The 20754-nt window shown below is 43.9% G+C and overlaps 1 protein-coding gene across 1 annotated transcript in view; it reads left to right on the top strand.

Moving 5' to 3' along the window:
- Window positions 1-20097, top strand: part of LOC127599969 (potassium/sodium hyperpolarization-activated cyclic nucleotide-gated channel 1-like) — an 85806-nt gene extending 65709 nt beyond the window's left edge. Inside the window, exons 7-9 of the mRNA XM_052064239.1 lie at window positions 10886-11050; window positions 13838-17306; window positions 17360-20097. Of these exons, the coding sequence (XP_051920199.1) occupies window positions 10886-11050; window positions 13838-16275 (2603 nt within the window). The 3' untranslated portion in view covers window positions 16276-17306; window positions 17360-20097. The remainder of the gene's footprint in view (window positions 1-10885; window positions 11051-13837; window positions 17307-17359) is intronic.
- The last annotated feature ends 657 nt before the right edge of the window (window positions 20098-20754 follow it).

Below are 20754 nucleotides of genomic sequence, written 5' to 3'. Positions count from 1 at the left end.
CGTCTCTCCCACACACCAAAAGGTTGCTGTAGTACTAAGCCTGACCTGTGAGAAGCAACGTTGCGCCACAGGGCAAATAAAAAGAATAAAAAAGCCACAAAGAAATAGAAGAGGCTTGGGTAGATGTTAGCTTGACTGGAAATTACTGGCCCTTGTCTTTTTATTGTCGTAAATGACGTGCGAGGCGCGTTATACAAACAGGCTAAGCCAATCACTTGCTCCTTTATTTTTGCGACCGAGCATAAAGTTGCTTCCGAACACTGTGTTGACTGTGTTGAGGATTTGCGATCATAAATATTGAACAAGATTGCGATCGTTAGCCCCAACTGTTTTCAGTGCGTGTCGGGTATGGGGGGGAAAAAAAACACTCATCATGCACCTCACACGTGATCATCATCAAGGGACATCCGATCATTTGTCGCGCAGTCGTCAGTCATACTTATCGCGAGCACAGCCCTGCAACCTCGCACTTTCTATATTACCTCAGAAAAGCACCTTATTGGTAATAGTGCGTTCCTCACAAAAGGTTGTATGTTGGATGTTTCATAATTAGCGAGGTCATGACACTTGTCTTTACACAGTATATATAGCCAATACACTGAACACGACACACTCATGAGGTTCAAATGCATTATCTGAAACACAAACTCACACTTTGCTCCAATCTGAAGTCTTATATCCGCAGTCGTTCCTCCCCCCCCAACACTTTTATGCTTTTGACTCCCACATTGTGTGTCTATTTCTGGCAGTGCCACTCCTATGGTGTGGGGGGGCATGAGGGGTGAGGGGTGGGAAGGCTACTGAGGTAAGACCAAAGCCACAGGGAGTTTGTTACCAAACATGGGTTAGTCATTCATGAAATTAATTGGCAGGATCAGCACAGGGAGGATGTGGCACACGCACATTTCACTTGTGACTGTCACTATCTGAACGAGTGGGAATTGAACGGTAACTAAAAGGACATTCAGGAGAGGGCAGACCTCCACCAAGGCTGAGTTATTCAATGTTGTTGTTTTTTGGTGGTTTTTCTTTCACCACAGCAAAAAAATAATTTTTTTCTTTGCTGTTTCTTATCACCAGAGGGAAAAAAAAATATGTTAATTGGCAATAACAAAACTCTGCAATTGAGCTTAACCATCTCTCTATTGTAAGTAGCTGGGGTGTTTACTCGAACTTTGGGCCGTAACTTCAAAAACTTAAATTGCATTCACTCGTAGGTGAAGCTACCACATATTCTAAATGGTATTTCTGTTATATCATGTGGTGAAATGGCAACAAATTGTGTTTCTAATGGGTTACCAGAACAGATTGTGTTTGACCAAAGGGCTCCACTGTTGTGTCATAGATGTTGTGGCGCTTACTTTTTATTTATTTATTTATTTATTTTTATTGAAGCCAAAACGCATTCGACGGCCTTTTGGTTTACGCTGCTGAGAACCGCCGCACAAAAATGCACATCAGCATGTCAGCGAAGCCATGTTAGCGTAAGTTATTCATTCATCGAGACCCTGAATTATTTACGCAATTATGTACTCAGCAGTCTGCTCCACTTTGTGCGCTGCTGGATAAGCTTGAGCCGGAGAGCCTTAATGTCTAAAGTGGACACGACATGTCCTGGACGGGAGCGTCAGCTTGGGCACCCAGCGATCCCACCGAGAGGGGGAAATGTAATGTGACTGCAGCGCTAATGCCGAGGGACACATGAAACGCTGCCAAGCCTGCTCTCTGGATGCTGCTCTGGGCTCAGGAAGACAACATGCGCTCGCCCCCACCTCCTCCACGCACCCTCTATCCTCATCCTCTCCTCTGCTCTCACTATTGGAACACTTATCCGAACAGCATCGCCGCCTCTGTCCGTCTCGGCGGCCAGCCCAAGAACCTTATTGTGTGACGTTATACTTCATCCTTTGTTGGCTGCGGCAATTGTGGAGTGCGGGGCTCGGCGACCTTGTGTTGTGCCATCCGGAAGTGCCTCTCAAAGAGCTGCCTTTAATTGAACCTCAAAGACGCCTACTTTTTTCTTGGGGGGGGGTAAAACGTGTAGGTGGAGGAGACTGAGCTAGACTCAATCATAATGCCGTACACTCATCTGCACTCCATACAATATACGGACGGATAAAAGTGATGGGATACTGCCACACTATTTTAAGTTGAAAATAATTGGACTCAAAACATCTCTCTGAGGAGCTCCGCACAAAAAATAATGAAATAAAATAGAGCCACGCATCTGTCTTGTGTAGCAGGAATCGGTGCATCATCTATGTATATTTACGTATTTATTGTGAAGTGGGAAAACAGTGGGCACTATTTAAGGACACACTGTGTTTTGGGGTCAAGTCTTGTGCAGTTGCTTGAAATTTTGGTAGCTAAAAAGTTTGACCCCCGCAAATGGCCAAAATGACCTTAAAGTGGCTGCTCCAAAACGAAGCTTCTTGTGCGTTTTTATGCATGCATTTTTGAGATTTACTTGTAGATCTGCTCAAACTCCAAATTTTAGGTTGCAGTGGGAAATGATGGGAAATAGAGTCAGAACTGAGTTTGTGGTGATGGAGAGTATGGCTGTGTCATCATTTTAGATTTTACTCACAGTGACGAGTTCTCTGTAACGTAATCTCTCCTGTCATACAGAGAGAGGTAAGGAACTAATAGGCCTTCAATCCCAGAGTTGCGAGCAGAGTTCTCAAACTGACAAATGGCCGACCTCTTCCAGTTAGTCAGTGAGGCCAGATGTAGTCTTCCACCAGCGATGAACTTTGCATGATTTATTCAGCAGCAACATTGCATTAAATGTGGTGCGCCTGAGCAATCTAATACAATACAGGAGTTGCCAAATATTTGAAGACCTTCACCCTCTCATATTGCAGGCTGTATCTTCGTGCAGGTGTTGCTGAATCTGTCTGTGACTTTCAATATTAAAAATGACTAAGGATACCTTGAATTAGTCTTCAGTTGTGCCATAGACCTCTTTATTCCTCATCAATATTCATTCTTTATCTGACTAAGACAAATCCAATTAAGAGAACCTTGCATTTAGTGATCAATAAGTATCAAAAGTAAAATTCCTTTCCAGTATCTGAATCTGAATCGCTCTTATTGTCATTGTATGCGGGATCATTCGAGTAGAGGACAGCCCTCAACACTTGCCTAATCCAGATTTCTCCCTTTAAAGACCCTTTTCCAAATCAGGAAAAGAAACAGTAACTGTAGTCACTCCATGGTTCAAACATATCTCTCTCTCTCTCTCTCTCTCTCTCTCTCTCTCTCTCTCTCTCTCTCTCTCTCTCTCTCTCTCTCTCTCTCTCTCTCTCTCTCTCTCTCTCTCTCTCTCTCTCTCTCTCTCTCTCTCGTATACGTCCATGTTTATATTGCAGGGAACCATGTGACTTATTAGTTTACCATTGAGGCAAGCATGATTCAGTCAAGGCTCAGTTGCCATCGGGGGCCAAACCATCTGCTGCTGGCCTCCTTGTCCTGTGCTCCGCTTGCAGCCACTTCTAACTCCATCTTGATGGTTGGCTTCCAAAGTGAATCGATCAAACACTACCATGCTGCTATTGTTTGACGTGTCTGCACTGCCCAGGCTCCCACAATTTTTTTTATTTTTTTTTAAGCAAAGCAGCTTGAGACCTGCCAAGATTGTCCACCATGCTCGGCCATGACCTCTTATTTGTAGCTCTCCAGCCCTTCGGCTAGCAAAGTGCCTTCTGCTGGAGCCAGATATTACAAAGTTTGACTCATCGGGTTCAGAGTGCCTGCTGTTATTCCTTGGTGCCCCGGGTCTTGTGTTTTCTCGCATGGTGGCTTTGCTTTATTTCCATGACAGAAAGTTACCCATATCCTTTATTACCATTGATACACATTTTACAAGGTCATAGATGTATTTTTGTCCCGAAATAAGATGTTTTCTGTGTCCTTTGTTAGTAATTTAATACAATGTGAGAGACCAGCAAATACCAAAATATACCATATCGCATATACCACCCTACTTGTTTTGCGAAATTAATGGAATTGTTTTTCATATTTTTTAATACCGATTTTTATTCAATTATTGCAACTATTGAAAATAAGGATAATTTTATTTTTGCATATAATACTCTTTAATAAGAAGTTAACACAACTATTAAAAAAAGTCAAATCAACTGGTCAATATAGAGATGAAAAAAACTGGGCTGAAATATGAAAAAATGTCTCACAATAATAATATTCTATATTAATCAATAATAGTTGTGTATTTTTTCTGAAAATAAGAAACACAATTTTACTTTTTTTGCTGCGTTTGCGGTTTGCTTTCTGATTTTTTTTTCCAATGAACATTTTTCGAATAAATTTTCTATTGATATTAATCACGTCCATCATGATACAAATTGATATTGAATTATTGCCCAGCCCTAATATTAATAAAGTAACTTTCCCTGCAAAAAACAAAGCCAAGACATTTAAGTTGTGTTTTAATTTAAAAGAAAATTTCTGAATATTCAGGAAAAAGTAGCCCAAGAATACAGATCTATTTGTTCCTCTTCGGTTCTTCGGTTCCTCTGAAACAAACACGTCTGGTCACCTTGCAATTCTTGGAAATCAGGAAGGCCGGCACACTCTATTTTTTTATGGGGTGGCGGACAGTGTGTCCATTGGGCTGGCTCTGGAGGTCGAGCGGGGCTGTTACAGTGTGTAGGAGACAGATGCGAGCTGACAAGCGGGAGAGCTGGAGCCCAGGTGAGCGTTGCCAGACCAGAGCAGAGCTGCTGGAAACGGCCACGTTATCACAGTCCAAGCAGGCCCACGCGCATGCACTTGCTCATTAATTCACATCCATTCACCCTTGTCACCTCAGAAGATGGCTGCGGTGCACAGCGAGGCAAAAATGTATGCACTCAAAAGGCCAATGTTTGCTTTTCTGAACGATGCAGGTTTTAGGAGCTGAATCAAAAATGTGCCTTTATAGAAAAAAAGAACTGTCAGGCATTGATTCCACAAAATGGGAATGCCCCCCCCCCCAAACGCTGTTGTTTTACCACAAGGAAACAAAGATTGAGAACTAGAAATTACTGTGTATTTTGTTTTGATTTATAATGAAATGTATTTGGACATGATTGCCTTTGGACACCACCATCAATCAAAATTAAAAAGTCTGCAAGTGCAATTCATGAATGGCGTGTCAGATGCAAAGAGAGAATCCCAACCTGTTTGCCAGTTCGTTATTCACAAATTTATTCATTTGCATTTTCGGCCCTGAGAGCTATCCTCAGCTATGAGCGAAAAAACTCACCTCAAAACTCATCAAGATCGGTGGTCATAACCAGCAAAGACCTAGTTAGAATAGCACCGAACATTCGGAACAGAAAACAACGCCAAAGCAGCAGGAGCATCGCCCCAGACTGTCCGCCATCTTGGCATTCCCAATGAATCATAAAAGTTACGAACAACCAATGGTCATTCACTTAATTTTTGGTATCATGGTATTATGCAACTTCTGGCTAAATGCTAAATAATAGCATTTTCTTGATTTGCGCATGTGCAAATCATTACCCAGTGGCATTATGGGAACACATTTTGGCATTTCGCTTACAAGTATGTTCGCATGTGTTTAAAGTACGTTCGAATGTATTTGCCAGTCTAAAATGTTGATTCCACATTGGCAGTTCCACGCTTCCGTAGTATCCCCCCCACCCCCCGCAAAAAAAAAATCCCATATTTTTTATGTAGAGAAAAGCTTACTTTAGGCATTTTTGTTGTTTGTTTGTTGTCTTTGAGTATCTAAAAGGGCAAAAACAGCATGTACTGTATGTTTTATGTCCTGGATCTGTTCAGCCCGTCCGGCGAGTGCGTTACCTCATGAAGAGACAGCTTTATTGACCAACTTTTTTTCTCCTCCCCTGCCTCCAAAGCGGATGCAGTCAAGAGAAAGTCGATAAACAATGACAGAGCGATCGTTGTTTGTCCATAGAGCATGTAGCCCTGTCATGAATGACACACTGAGCGTCAAGTATGTTGTAAGCTGACTGGTTCTCAGGTGAAAAAGAGAAAATGAAGATCTTGTTTCCACACAGAAAGGTACAAACAGAATAGGGAAATTGGGTTGGATTTGGGCCCGAGTGTTCCAGATTTTTTCGCTCAAACAGATGGAGATGTGAGCAGCATCTACTTCACTCCAATACATGTGGATTTTTTTTCCCCCATTTTATTCAATAAACTTCAGGAGCAGTTGAGGGTGAACAATTTACTGCCATCCATCCATTTTCTGATCTGCTTTATCCTCACAAGGGTCGGCGGCGTGCTGGAGCCTATCCCAGCTGTCTTTGGGCAGTAGGTGGGGGACACACTGAACCATTTGCCAGCCAATCAAAGGGCACACATAGACAAACAACCATCCGTGTTCACACTCACACTGAGGGACAATGCATGTTTTTGGATTGTGGGAGGAAACCAGAGTACCCAGAGAAAACCCAAGCAGGCCCGGGGAGAACATGCAAACTCCACATAGGAAGGCCGGAGCTGGACTCGAACCGGGTATCCCCGCACTGTGAGGTCGACACACCAACCAGTTGGCCACCGGGCGGCCATGTTTTTTTTGTACAAAATTTTTGCCGCGCGGTGTGGACAATTTGGCCAATGCGGGCACCACACAGGGGCGCGGTTGATGAAATGATGTACCGGAAATCATGCCACGTGGAGCTATGCGGACATTGCATTGCAGAATAAGGCAGATGTGCAGACCACTTTGCTCCCCTTTTCTATAACATGCAGTAAACTCCTGCATATTCATAGTTTGGCATTCGCCAATTCGTCTATTTCTAGGTTATGCGCTGGTATTTACTGTAAAGTAGAACATTCATGACTTTGTCCTCAGGCCAAAGCATTTTGTCATTTAAAAAAGTTTTTTGCCACCATCATCCTCCTCCTGTCGTTAAATCCGCTTTTATTTATTTTGACCTGCACTCCTTTTTCACTTGAGTTGTGATACATTCCGAATCTTAAGATACCCAAAATAATGGCCTTCCTCCCAAGCGATGCTTCACCATCCATCTGCAGTTCACTAAAACAACACCGTGGCCACTGATATAGCCCATTCATACTCTATCGCTCCCGCTTGTCACACCGGTGTTTAAGTGCTGCTGTCGACACTAATGGGTAGCTTCGACCTTGGCGTGCTCTCACCAAGGTCAGAGAACATTCTGTCTCTGCTCCTCTTCTTGTTATTTTTTCATCGAGCAAGATCCAATTTTCCTTAGTGTCATTCAATTTTGATGAATGCTTTGTCTCATAAGTGTAGAAAAAAAAAGATTGGCATCTCGCCAGACACGTTGGCGGGCGAATATCTCCGCCAGGCCAGATACACCAGCAGACACGATGGGAAAATTCATTGCAAAGCTACATTCATTTTCCCCCTCATTTGCGGAGAATGCCCCCCCCCCCCTCCCCACACACACACACACACACACATCCCACCGACCCCCACTCTCTAAACGCTGCTTCTCATCGGGCGATATCACGTGTAATGAGATGTCTACAGCCGGTTATCTTGTATACTGCGACTGGTGTGGTGTTCACTGGATCTGTCGCAGCCCTTAATGACAGTCGGCAGCTCGTTACGAATCATCTCATTGTTGCTCCAGACCGCACAGATATGTACGATTGTAGATGAGGATGGAAAAAGACGACTTAGGGTTTTGATAGGACGACTGGCAAAACGCAGGCAGCGGCATTGAACCGGTCCTTGTGTCTATTTTGGGAGCGTTGCGATGAGTCACAAGTAAGCGTGTGAGTAAGCATGCAGGAGAAGCTCCATTCATAAATCGAATGATTGTAACGCATAAAAACGTCCGCAGAAGCCACGGAGAGGTGAACGCTGAAGTAATTTTTGCATTTTTATTTGTTTTTTGAGCTGACTGATCAAGAACAGTTGATGCAAGAAGATACATTTGGAGATTGGAATATCTTCTAATGCCTCCTCTATGATGTCGTTTGAATTTGTTTGTAGTTTAATGACAGTGTTATACATTATTGAGATGACTCATCAATCTAGGCAACCAACAACTGATTGACTTACGTTTTTGTTTTTTTGTTTTGTGATGACAAGTCTGACACCGGAAAACTTTTCAAGTTTCCACTGTTGTCCTTTTGTATTTATTGCATGTTAAGCTTCATCCTATTTTGCAGTCTCTCTTATTTAAGACCCTTTTTCAGGATATTAGTCTTGCTCCAAGGTATCTTATTGTTTCACCTTGAGAGGGTTTGCTGTGGCTCTCAACGCAACCGCAGATAATTCTTTCTTCGCCCCGCTCTCGTCCGGCCCGGCCAAGTGTGTGAGCTTGACTTGTGTGCAAAGACACGTCCACGAGGCCGGAGGGCTGACAGCCTGCATCCCTAACAGCTCATCTTTGCCCCGCCGGCTTCATCCAGAAAGCCACAGGACAAGAGGATTTAATACAGCGCTGCGGTGCTCCTCTCCGGAGGGGATTACTGGAGCGCTGCCGGCGCAACTACAGCCAGGGCTGCCCCGCTAGCAACCACTTACAGTGCACACACACACACACACACACACACACACACGGGTATTTTTATACTCGCCTATTCACAGCTGTCTTCTCCACTTGGCCATGTTCTGCTCAGCCATCTCCTCTTTTCATCTGCACTTCATGTTCCTCACTCACATTCTGTCTTGCCTGCCCATCACATATTCTCAAAACTACTTTGCACTCCATTAGAATTTAGGATTCTGTACATTATGATCAAGACGTACCACCAAACATTTCTTTTTTTAGTGTTTTTTGACACTGTCCACCCATTTTCTATTGCAGTTGTCCTCATGAGACTTACAGGGGAGTTGGAGCCTTTCCCACATCTCAAACATCAGAGGCAGACTTGCTAACCACTGTAAATAATCAAATTACTCTGGATAAGAAGCGACGCAGGTGAGAAAGTTAAAGTGAGAAGCCTATGGCCTTTTTCCCCAGCAAAATGGGTCGTGGCGGTGAAGAGCATTGATGTGATGGGCCGTGATTGTTAGCAGCCTTTAACGCAGCCTCAGCATTGTGCTTCACCTCGCGCCCGCATTCTCACGCGCCACCATCATACCCTCGCAGCCAAACGTAAACAGCAGCCGGCGTTGCAAATGTTTTTATTGATTAAAAGAGACGTGGCCTCGTACGCACCAGAAATCCGTGTGGGGGGTGTGTTTGTCAACATACGGAATGTGAAGGGGATAAACGGGAAATGGCTTTCTGAGAAACAGAGAGTGGGATAGTAGGAGAAGCTAAAGAGCTATCGGATGTAATGGACACACACACACACGCACGCTCACACACACACACACCAAATACAATGAGATAACCCAAAAGTTAGCATCTACGGCATCCTCGTAGTTTGCATTCATATCTCCATATGCATATATATAGAATATATAGCCTCTATTATCACCGCCACTTACACAGCAAAGCTCTCATGAATAAAACATGCGACAGCGGCTCGCGATCATGCATGCATACTCATTCTGTGCGGACAGCAGCACACACACACATACATACATGTAATTGCACACTGCATAGGCAGATGTGCAAACTGAGTGCAAACCTGTTAAATGGGCCATTAGTATCTTGAGTAGCTATGGCAGATGACATCTGACAGATCTCACTATTTAAGGGAAGCTGTGGTTTGAATATGAGTGTAAATGTTTATCTATGTGCAATTGACTGCCGACCAATTTAGGGTGCACCGCGCCTGTCACTCCAAGCCAGATGATCTCCCCCACAACCATCATGAATAAGAATGCCATAGATTGATGGACATGCATTACAGTAGTGTGTAAAAGTCGCAAAAGGTGTTATTTTAGCAATGCTATAATGACCATTCCGAAGTAGAATAGCATCATTGGAATGTGTGTGTGTGGGTGCGTTTGTGTGTGTGTGCGTGTGTGTGTATGTGTGTGTGTGCTTGTGTTAGTTTTGAGCTGTAATATACTATTCACCACTAGGTGGCAGACATGGTTAAGTTGCACTTGCGCTGGCTAGTTTACTGCCCCGTACTACTACAACATGAGTAGGACTAATCATTTTTTGCAGATTTGGAATGGCATACATGACAAACAGTACTTGAATGATATTACATTTTTTTGTGAGTTGATTCTTGAAAATAAATAAATAAGGCACAAAATCAGTTCTAGTACTTGATCAACATCAAGTACTAGAACATTTGCTGTTCAGTAGCTTTGTGTCGTCCTTGAATGGTAAATTTTAGGCAAGAGAGCTCTTTACACAGGGAAAAAAAATCACATGATGTTTTTTTCCCCGTTATAAAAATTAATGCAGTAACAAACAAAGGAGGGCACGTGTGAGTCCATCAGTGAGCTGCTGCCAGTATTTTTGGTCCGCTCAGTTTGTCCAAGTTGTCAGTGACAGCCAAACAGCATTGAGAACCAAGTTTCTGGTACTATGTCACAAGCAAGAGTCGTACAACTTACACAAAACCAAATACTGAATAAAAAAACATCTAACTGTTGCATACCTTTCAGTTCCACAGACTTCAATGATGTGTCTCGTATTGTTTTTATTTCACCGATCACCATGCCGTGCATGTACAGTATGTGTTTGTTGATTTAATTTACTTTTTTTTTCTCCATTTGGCGGTGTGTGATGTGGAAATCATGTTCTCGATGCCGAATGGCTGTCACCAATGAGGGAGAGACTGGACCCACGTGGGTCTGCCCCGAAAAACTGACAGAAACAGTCACATAAGCAATTTAAAAAAATATATCTATTTGTTTTTTTCTCTTGTTCAGTCACGTTCCACCACATGGCTTGGTGTGGCTGGGGCCTTAGCATATTAGCGGCTAATGATGGGATACCAATTACTTCACAAATGTCTTTTTGTTTGTTTGTTTTCATTCCAGAGATTTGTTTGTTGACTCGCGGCAGACGTACGGCCAGCGTGCGAGCCGACACGTACTGTCGTCTCTACTCGCTGTCGGTGGACAACTTCAATGAGGTCCTGGAGGAGTATCCCATGATGCGACGGGCCTTTGAGACAGTTGCCTTAGACAGACTGGACAGGATTGGTAAGGATTTGTCTCTTATGTCCACATTTCCACCAACCCTAAACCTAACACACAAATCCCGATCGAGCCTTAACTCATTCACTCCCAAAGACGTTTATAAACGTCTTTTCAGACTTGGTCCAGATTTGGCTGGTACTGAATGAGTTAATTTACTGTATTGAATACAAAGAGACTATTAGGGACAAAGTTTTCACATTTATAAAAGTACATACAGTATTGTTATATACATACAGTATGTTTTGATCATTTAATTGAATACATTAGGATTCCTTTTAAGGCTATGAGGCTTTATTTAACAAAACAAGTGAATAGATAATGATATAGAGAAAGAAGAACTAAGATACGATATGTTAAATTTATAAATTCATTCCAGCTCTTGGTACTGTTTGCTCCTTCTCAGTTTCATGAATGGTGGTTGACGACAGTGATGCCCCCATGTACCATAAGCAATTATCAAGTCTGCCATGGGAAATTATCCAATTGCACACAAAGGTTCAAAAAAATAGATTATATATTTACTCCAAATAATGTATCTTTGTTCGACTATATGTCAGCAATTTATAGTGACGAGCATGACAATTAAATACTCTTCTACCTAACAGATATATACTGTATATATTTTTGTTATGTGCTAACAGTTTACTTTGACCTGCACAGGGACCAAAATTTTAATTTAATAAGACGTCCGTCAGCGACTTCTACACCCCGCCATCCCGTTTTGTGGAAATTGTCGGGCCAACATCACGTTTGAGCACTCGACCAAGCCATTGAAAACTTCGGTCAAAGCTTTTGAATTCCCCGTTTGCTCCACATTGCAGACAATTGATATTCTCAGCATATCCATCAGTCTACTCAAAGCCCTGCACAAATAAAATATTCACAATGAGAGGCACGTCCGTATCATCACTCAGCCGTCACTCGCCTACTCGGTTTTTATCCTCGGCTATGTTTAGAAGGGAGGATAGAGACATTGCTTATAGGGGGGAGACTCTTTGTCGCAAATGGCTGCCTTGAAAATATACAGCGGGCTGATAGCGATCTTCGAGATGGTCTCCTGTGTACAGCCCTTTATCCTGGCTGTACGTCCCTGTCTCTCTTAATAAAGTCACCGGCGCACCGTATAGCGCTGACGCACAAATTAATGACTTACTTGATGGACTTGCACAATCTGATTAGAGGTTTTGCAAGCGATTAGCAAGCAGGTGGATTCGGGGGTTGTCCTCGGAGGAAGCGCTCCAGCCGCATAGAGCAACCAGTCATAACGGACGGCTTGATCTGCATCTAATTGCATTTGGAATATTTTGGGGTTATTCAGGCTGGAATTGAGAATGGCAGGCATACGAATTGACCCTGTCACCGCTCGATTATGGCTAATGGACTTAGAGGTCAGGGCTTCTGCAGTTTCTGAGGGAGGGTGGAGTCAGCTAGTCTCTTTGACCTTGGCAGTCCTTGACAGACTTGACTTTGAGAGCGGTGTTGGCAAGCCATTAACAATTCCAAAGCAAGTAAAACCTCAGAACAGCTGCTGTAAAAACACCCTTGAACCCTGAAATCATCACATGCGGTAAATCACGATATATAACAAGAAACGTTTGTTGTCTTCTCATTTTGGTGTGTGTGTGGTGGCGAGGAGGGGGGGGGTGAGGTATATTTTTGGAACATTGAAATATCATGTCATTTTTTGAAAGAATTTTAGGATTAAAAAATAAACAATTACAGTCGTGTTGCTGCCCAACTATACTTTTTGTTTGTCACGAAAGGTGGTGCTGGAGGACCACAAAAAGCAGGCAAGAGGGAGGAGCACGGTGAACTTGACAAAATGTATTAATCAAACACTGAGAAAACCAAATCCCAAACAAGCAAAGTCCTGAAAACAACAAGAATTCAAAGTAACAACAAAACCCATGGCATAAGCAAAAAAAAAAATGACATGATAAACACAAACCAACAGAAGCGACAGACACAAAGACCCGACACCGAGTGGTCAGGCCGGGAGTCCTTTTACCAGAAAACCTACGAATGACATGATGACCAACAGGTGTGCCGCTGTAGGAGAAGCCCTACATAGCCACCTGTTGGTCCTAAACAAATCAACTGTGACAGTGTTGATTTTTATGTTGCCTGACAAAAATGTAATGTATCATTTTATATCTTGATGATTTGACATGTTAACATGTGTATATATGGAAAAATAATGTAATAATTGCATTTATTCACATATTTACCGAATTGCCCAGTGAAGATAATATTTGTTTCTTTATTTATTTGTTTACTCCACTTTACTCATGATGATCACCATGACAGATATAGTCAGTTTGTTTGATTTTAGATTTCTTCTTTTTTTTGGTCCAAAAGCCACCCAAATGAATATGCATCCACTTGCTAAAAGGTTTGTTTGTCTATGCAATTGCGCAGTCAGAGCTACTGAGACATAAACCGACTCCAGTTTGAGGCTGTCATACTTCCTCGTTTCTGGTTGGTTTGTATCCCATCTGTCTTTTATTGCTGTTTCTCTTTGTCGCCACTCTGTTTGTTATCCCCGTTGCATTGTGCAATCTCATTATCTCTTTCTTGAGCATTTTGCTGTGATTCCTCTGTACCCTTTTTGTGCTAGCTTCCACAGGCGAGGGATGCTGTAAAATAAGGTTGTCGCTCGAGTACACAAAAAAATGTCAGCTGAGCACTATCTGCTGACAAGATATGCTCATTCTTGTTTTTTTCCCCCTCTCTTTTTTTCTCCCCTGTCGCTGTCTGTTTGTGTGTCTGTTTCTCTGTATGCTTTGATAGGCAAGAAAAATTCCATCCTGCAGCATAAGGTGCAGCATGACCTCAGCTCGGGTGTCCTCAACTACCAGGAGAATGAAATCATCCAACAAATTGTGCAGCACGACAGGGACATGGCCCACTGTGCCCACCTCCTGCAGAACGCCCCTCCCCAGACACCACCTTCGCCCACACCTGTCATCTGGGCCCCACTAATCCAGGCGCCTCTCCAGGCGGCCGCCGCCACCACCTCGGTCGCAATCGCTCTCACACACCATCCCCACCTTCCACCAACTCTTTTCAGGCCTCCGATTTCAGTGCTGGGGTCCCTGAAGGATCCCCCCAGTCGACAAAAGAAGTTTCACACTTTTGGGCCATCTTCGCCAGCTCCTGGGTCTGCTGGGGATTCTCCCGTCAGCACACCTTCGAAACGGCGCACCGGTGTGGACATGTCCTTCCTGGACTCTTTTCAGGCTCAGCATGTAGAAACAGGTTCAGGGGCAACTAGTTCAAGCCAACAAGGTTCAGGTAATGGAGGCCACCGTGGACTGAATGAGAACAAGTCAGGGTTTAATGTGAGCGGCTCCTCTGCGCTTCCTCGCAAACCGTACTCATCATCCGGTTCGCCCTCATCGAGTTTGGCCCAGCTACACTCACAACCACAGCATCAGCAGCCTTTTCGCTCCAGCACCCCGCCTTTATCCAATTTGTTCCGCCAAACATCGACGGGTGGAAGCACAGGGTCGGGAATAAGCGGAAGTGCAGTCGGCGCCTGCGGCGGTGCAGGAGACTGGCCTGTGAGTGGAGAAGTCGGAGGGTCTTTGGAAGGGGCGAGCGGAGGTGATGGTGGATGGGCCAGTGAGGATTTTACAGCCACAATGACGGAAGCGAGTACGCTGAAATTCTTCAGATTGGGAGCAGCTCCCGGTGGATCAGTGGGGGGTATCTCAGGGGAATCACCAGGAGGGGTTTCTGAAGGATCAACAGGTGGTGCTTGTGGCAGAACAGCAGCCGGGGTCTCAGGCGCTGTTACCTGTGTGTCAGTAGCAGATCCAGCCAGAAGATCTTTGGGAGGGGTCTCGCTTGCATCACGAGGAAGGGCTTCTGGCGGTTCATTCGAAGGGACCTCTTTAGAATCAATGTTATCAACCACCACTGGGGGATCATTAGGGAGGGCTTCAGTTGGGACAGCGGGAGAGACCTCTGGAGATTTACTGGTCTCCACAACTGCCGCAGGATCATCAGGGAGGACTTCCCGTGGCTCAGTAGGTGGGACTTATGAAAAATTAAGTGTAGCAGTGACGAATAGCGGGTCACTGGGGCGACCCTCTTTAGGATCAAAGGTTTCTGGAGGAGCGAACGGAGGAGTAGCTGTGGGTTCCCTTATTGGCATTTCGAGTGACTGTTTAATATCAACTCTTGGAGGAGGATCTCTGGGAAGGGCTTCCAGTGGAGCTGCAGCGAGCTACATCGAGGTAGGTCCAAGTGGGACAGGGGGAGGGGGGATTGCCGCACATAACAGCAGGACAACAGAGGGCGCAGTAGGGGGCCATGCAGTAACTGGTCCTTCAGGGGGGGCTTCTGGTGGCACCACAGAGGGACTTATTTCTTCTACACGTTGTCAGAGCCCAATATCTACTGGCTCTTCCAGCTCCATACCAGGACAGCTTCTCTACAATCAGCCACCCCCCAAGCCTCCTCACGTGACCCCCTTGCCACAATTTGCTGGAGGGGGCAGGACTACAAGTGGCTTGAACCTCCTCCACTCCCCACCGCACGGCTTGTCATCTTCAAGCAAAGGGGATAATGGCCAGCAGCCCAGCGAGGGTTCACCATCACCACTTGGGCAGTTTAGCCTGGCAGGTCTCCAGTCCGGATATCTTCCACACCAGTTGTCTTTGGAGAGGTCTGCCTTGGCTTCTCTGGCCCAGTACGGTTCAGCCAATGTCTCGCCATGCCTTACTCCGTTGGCACCGAGCCCAACTATTCAAAGCCCGGTGACGAGCAGGACTTTCCACTTCAGCGACACATCCAGTGCCACAGGATCCCACAGTTCCCTGCTCATGCCTCAGTCCTCTCTTCCTTCACATCCGTCGGTCCAGACACACACCGCAGGAAGAGATATACAGCCCGGTCGTTTTTCTGACGATCTAAAGCTGCTATCTAGCTCGCATTCATCTCTTCCCCAGGAGGTGGTCCAGGCCTTAGGGTACCAAACTGCTTGCTCCTCTGTGGAAACCGGTTATTACCCCTCACCTTTCTCCTCACCCACTCTCAAATCCAAAACCTGTAGCTCGGTTCCCGGTCATTTGACTCCTCCAATTCAGCTTTCTCCGGGCCACCCCCATCAAACTCACTCTGTCGTAGCCTCGCCATCCCCGTCGCTCCGGAGGGGCTCCTCTGCCTACTCGTCAGATCTCGAAACTCAAGCAGTCCGCTCAAAGCTTCCTTCCAATTTGTGAGGATTGATCACACCCTCCTGTGCTCCTCCAGACTGAAACATATACAAACGTGATCTCACTTGGGGTTGCTTTCATTTTCTTTGATCAGATGTCACTGTGTTCCGCTTTTTATTTTACCTTAAACTCGCTGTGACTTAATAGACACTTTACCAGGTAACAATCTTTTATGCTTGGTCCTATTCTTATTTACGTCATGTATATAGATAGAGGTATATTTAAGTAACATGTTAATCGAGGAGGGTGTGAAAATGAACTCTATTTAAAGGACTGTCATTTCTTGACAGGAGAGGGCAGTTCAATACTCAAATATTCATTTTGTCTGCAGGCACCTATGCACTAACACCTGCATCCAAGGCTTTTTGTGTGTCTCAACAAAAGTGACCTACATTTTTTTTTTTTGCTAAAATACATGTCATATGGGGTCGCATATTGTTGATTCTCAAATGTATAGACTGTGCTTATTTATCATGTGTAACTGTGTATACCTTTTGAAACCTTATGACAGACACACAAAAAAAATGTGGAAACCAAAAAAGACTTCCAGTAAGGTAAATCCTTCCAACCCCTTATTTTATATAACTCTATTGTAATATTATTATTAATAATAATAATAATGTATTTGAATGCAGGGCGAAGAGGGGCGCAAGTGAGCTGGCCTCCATTTCACTGTGGAGATTACTGCAGCATGTGTGTCCCAACAAACTCACTTTGTCTTCCAAAATCATGCCGCTAAACCCTTTTCCAACGCCCGTGTCATTTCGTTCGTCCCGAATGTGTGTGGCTGCTGCGTAAGTGTGCGACTCAGCCGAACAGTTCGATGCAAGGCAAGACTTTGCGTTTTTTCCATTTGTTTTCCACGTTAAAAAAACTCAGACTTTCATGGAGCACGGGTTGTCTGTGTTGATTCTCAGCCATCCAAGTCATTAGTGTGACACAGAAGCTGCGGTTCATCCTCTAAATTTGAAGTGAAAGCAACCAGAGCATCTGCCTCTGATTCAACTTCAGTGGGTAAACCACAGCTTGCGTGTGGTGTGGCGTAGCACTCGAAACATTTGAAAAAAATAAATATACATCAAATTTTCAGCGTTGAGAATGGAAATGAACAACGTGATATGCTTATTATTTTGTCTTCTATGGCTGCTATCGGATCAACATGGGAACATCTCTTTAAGATGTTGAATGTATGGACATTTCGCACCGGTAAAAAAAAAATGGAATTACTGTAGCACCAAAACAAGACTGTTCTGTCACTTAAAAATGGCAGTCGGGTTCAATATATTGGAGACGTTTTCATCAGCAGCCGTTTCTGTTGCTAAAGTGGCCTTTGAAAAGACCTATTGAGCATTATTACATGCTTACGATTAAAACTTGTTAAAAAGTAGCATCTTCCCCAATGCTATCATGCAATACTTCAAGTGTAGCAGAACGCATGTGTGTACTAATGTTGGTACTGTTTAGACCGTTTGGGTGTAGGGAAGCATAACACTATTTTAATTTTGTTTTGTTTTGTTTTGTTTTGTTTCATGCTAAGGTTCTTTTGAGGCGCTACCCGGTGGAATTGTACCCTAGAGCGGATGTAGCGCAGCTTCACTATAGCTTAGTATTATGTCGGTCTCTGATAGGTACACTCCATTTTCATGCTCTAACGTCCAATTCTTTACTGTCAATCAATTGTCATGCCCTTTCTTCGACAGACTGTAGAATACAGACAATAGGCACTTTATCCTCCGAACCAATTTTTAAAAGGTAAGAGATCCCACAAAAAAAGGAATCAGCATGTGTGTTCTTACTGCTTTTATGTGTGTGATGTACTCAGAAAGACCAAACACAGCACGCATATTGCAATCAGAAACTTTTGACACATTTCTTGAGCAGCTCGGGCGGGGGAGGGAAAAAAATCACTCTTAACACACCCCACACCACAGCGTAATCGCTGATGATGGTTTTCGAGAGACTTGCAAAGATCAAGCCTTTGCGGACTTTGATTGCGAGGGTTGGGGAAAATGCTCAAATCGGGTCAGATTTTCATTTTATCCAAAAATGAGTTGGAGGCAGACAAGGACAGGGGATATGTTTCAACTAGTTTGTCTGTAGCTCATCACCGATACGCATACATCCGGGCAGGTTCCTCTCCAACAGCTGAGGCCCCATCAACTCAGTCGCAGCAGCCTAATTTAACAAGACGTTTGCAAGGCTAACATGGAGTCACTCACAGAAACACACACAAATCGGCACTCTGTGGCAATTTCCCTCTCATTAAAGCTTCCCCACAAGTCGATATAATGAGGTGCAGCACACACGCAGGACGTGACACTGCTGTTTACGTATTTAGACGCATGCAAATCAAATAGCAACAAGGATGCTTCTTAAACACCCGTAAGATTTTATTTCCAAAGAGCAAGGGGTTATTTCACATGCAGAAATTTGATTGGACATGTAAACACATCCACATCAATGAATCGAGTAACTTGCGGCGCTCCAAAAATAATTCAGGAAGTATTTTGATTTTCAGGTAGACATTCGATCAGAGGAAGGGACCCAAATGCAAAACTTAAAACTAATTATCTTTGGTCTAAACAGAAACCAATGTAATAACTGCAAACAGCTCACAGTAACTTCTTCAATAAATGACTTATTTTCGAAAAAAAGGCTATAAACATTTTACAATCTATGCCATCTTTTTTTTTCTTTTTAGGAAAAGACAAAATTAATACTTTGCCCCTTTTTTTAAAAATAATTGAACAATGCAGATCGATAAGTATTGGAGGTTGTAGAGCTAAAAATCGGAGTACTCATACATGTATCGACACTGTCCCGATATAGATGTTTGATATAATAACACTTACTTCATGAGATCTGCGTTTCAAGAGATTTCACAAAATGTCATTTCATCTAGGCATCTCATGTTTGAAAAAAAAAGGAAAAATTTTAAGATCATTTCCCTATGTCGCAGAACTGAAGTCAAAATTGTCCAAAGGCGTGAATGTGAGCGTTAAGGTTTGTATGTCCAGATGTGTCATGTGATTGACTGGCATCCAGTCCTTGGTGTACCCCACCTCTTTTGACGACATAAGACCTGCAATATACGGCACATGAGTGTTTTAATAGATTGTACATGTTTGAAGTACTAAGTAGCCTTTTATCGAGCAGCGAATCATTTTTGATAACCAAAGTGGGCTTCTTAAACTTGGAACACTTCACTATAGAAGATGACCACTCAGCGAAGTTGTTGTTTTATTTTTTTACTTGTATTATTGGAGGTTTTCTGTGATTGGCTGGCGACCAGTCTAGGGCATACCCTGCCTCTTGCCTAAGGTCAGCTGGGACACGCTCCAGCTCAATCGTGTCCCTAATGAGGAAAAGCAGTATCAAAAATGGAGAGACGAAAATGTAACACCTTGAACATTATATTTTTAGCAATTTGCATCGTAGTTAATCGTTTGGTCTTTGAGGCATTCAAATCTTGAGGTAGAATGAAGATCGGATATTCTTGGTTCAGCTCTATTTAACCTTCAATTTTATCTTTCGTGGGAGTTGAACGGGAACCCAGGCAACATATAAGAGCGCACCCATTAACAATCCAAACATTCACAAAGCTCAAGTTACAACTCTCACAACCTTTCCACAGTTTTGGAGCTGTATTCTACCTTCAAAATGTATCTTGAATTGTATAACTTCAAGGGTATTGGATATTCTATTAAAAAGTTAGACCAACACTTGTACATCACTATATTCAAAAGCTTTCGTGCCAAGTTACTTTATTCTCCTGGAATTACATCATATACCTTCCTCTTCTCGTGGCTCAAACTCCAAAAGTGAAAATTTAACCCTGCTGCAGTGCTAGTGTGACTCATAACTGTGTGCGCAAAGTCATGTCATGAGTCTACTTTATCACCATCCAGTGGACCAAAGGTTGCAGAGACCGAACCCTGGAGGGTGCTACAATGAAGGATGGAGTGAAGGCTAAAAATAGTTTTGATTGAATCGATCACGATTGCCACAAGTGGAATCATGTGAGAGAGGAGAATTACCTCCCTCCTCACAGTGCGACCTTAGAGACGTTTGAAGGTGTTGACGTGGAACCACTGAGGGAAGACAAAAGAGGCCGGCGTACTGCTGGGTACTGACACTGATGGGAGACTTGTCACTGGAGGGGATCCTGCAGTTGCTCTGGTGTGGAAGCATGCATGGGAATGTGAGTTAGTAAATCCAATCGTGTTTTACAGGGTGGCAAGGGGTCCCAAACGTCACCCCAACCAAAGGTTTTGCAATCCCACCTGCCACCCCATTGCCTCTGTCAATACAAAATTCATCCACCCATTATTTTCTAATCCGCTTATCCTCGCGAGGGTCGTGGGCATGCTGGAGCCTACCCAGGGTGCCTTCGGGCAGTAGGCAGGGTACACCCCAAACTCGTTGTCAGCCACTCACAAATGCGCAAAGAGACGAACAACCATTCATGCTCACAGTCACTCCCAG

The sequence above is a fragment of the Hippocampus zosterae genome, chromosome 4 (genome assembly GCF_025434085.1).
Source record: "Hippocampus zosterae strain Florida chromosome 4, ASM2543408v3, whole genome shotgun sequence".
Taxonomy (NCBI): Eukaryota; Metazoa; Chordata; class Actinopteri; order Syngnathiformes; family Syngnathidae; genus Hippocampus; species Hippocampus zosterae.
The sequence above is the reverse complement of the archived record's forward strand: the minus strand, read 5'-3'. Positions and strand labels throughout refer to the sequence as shown.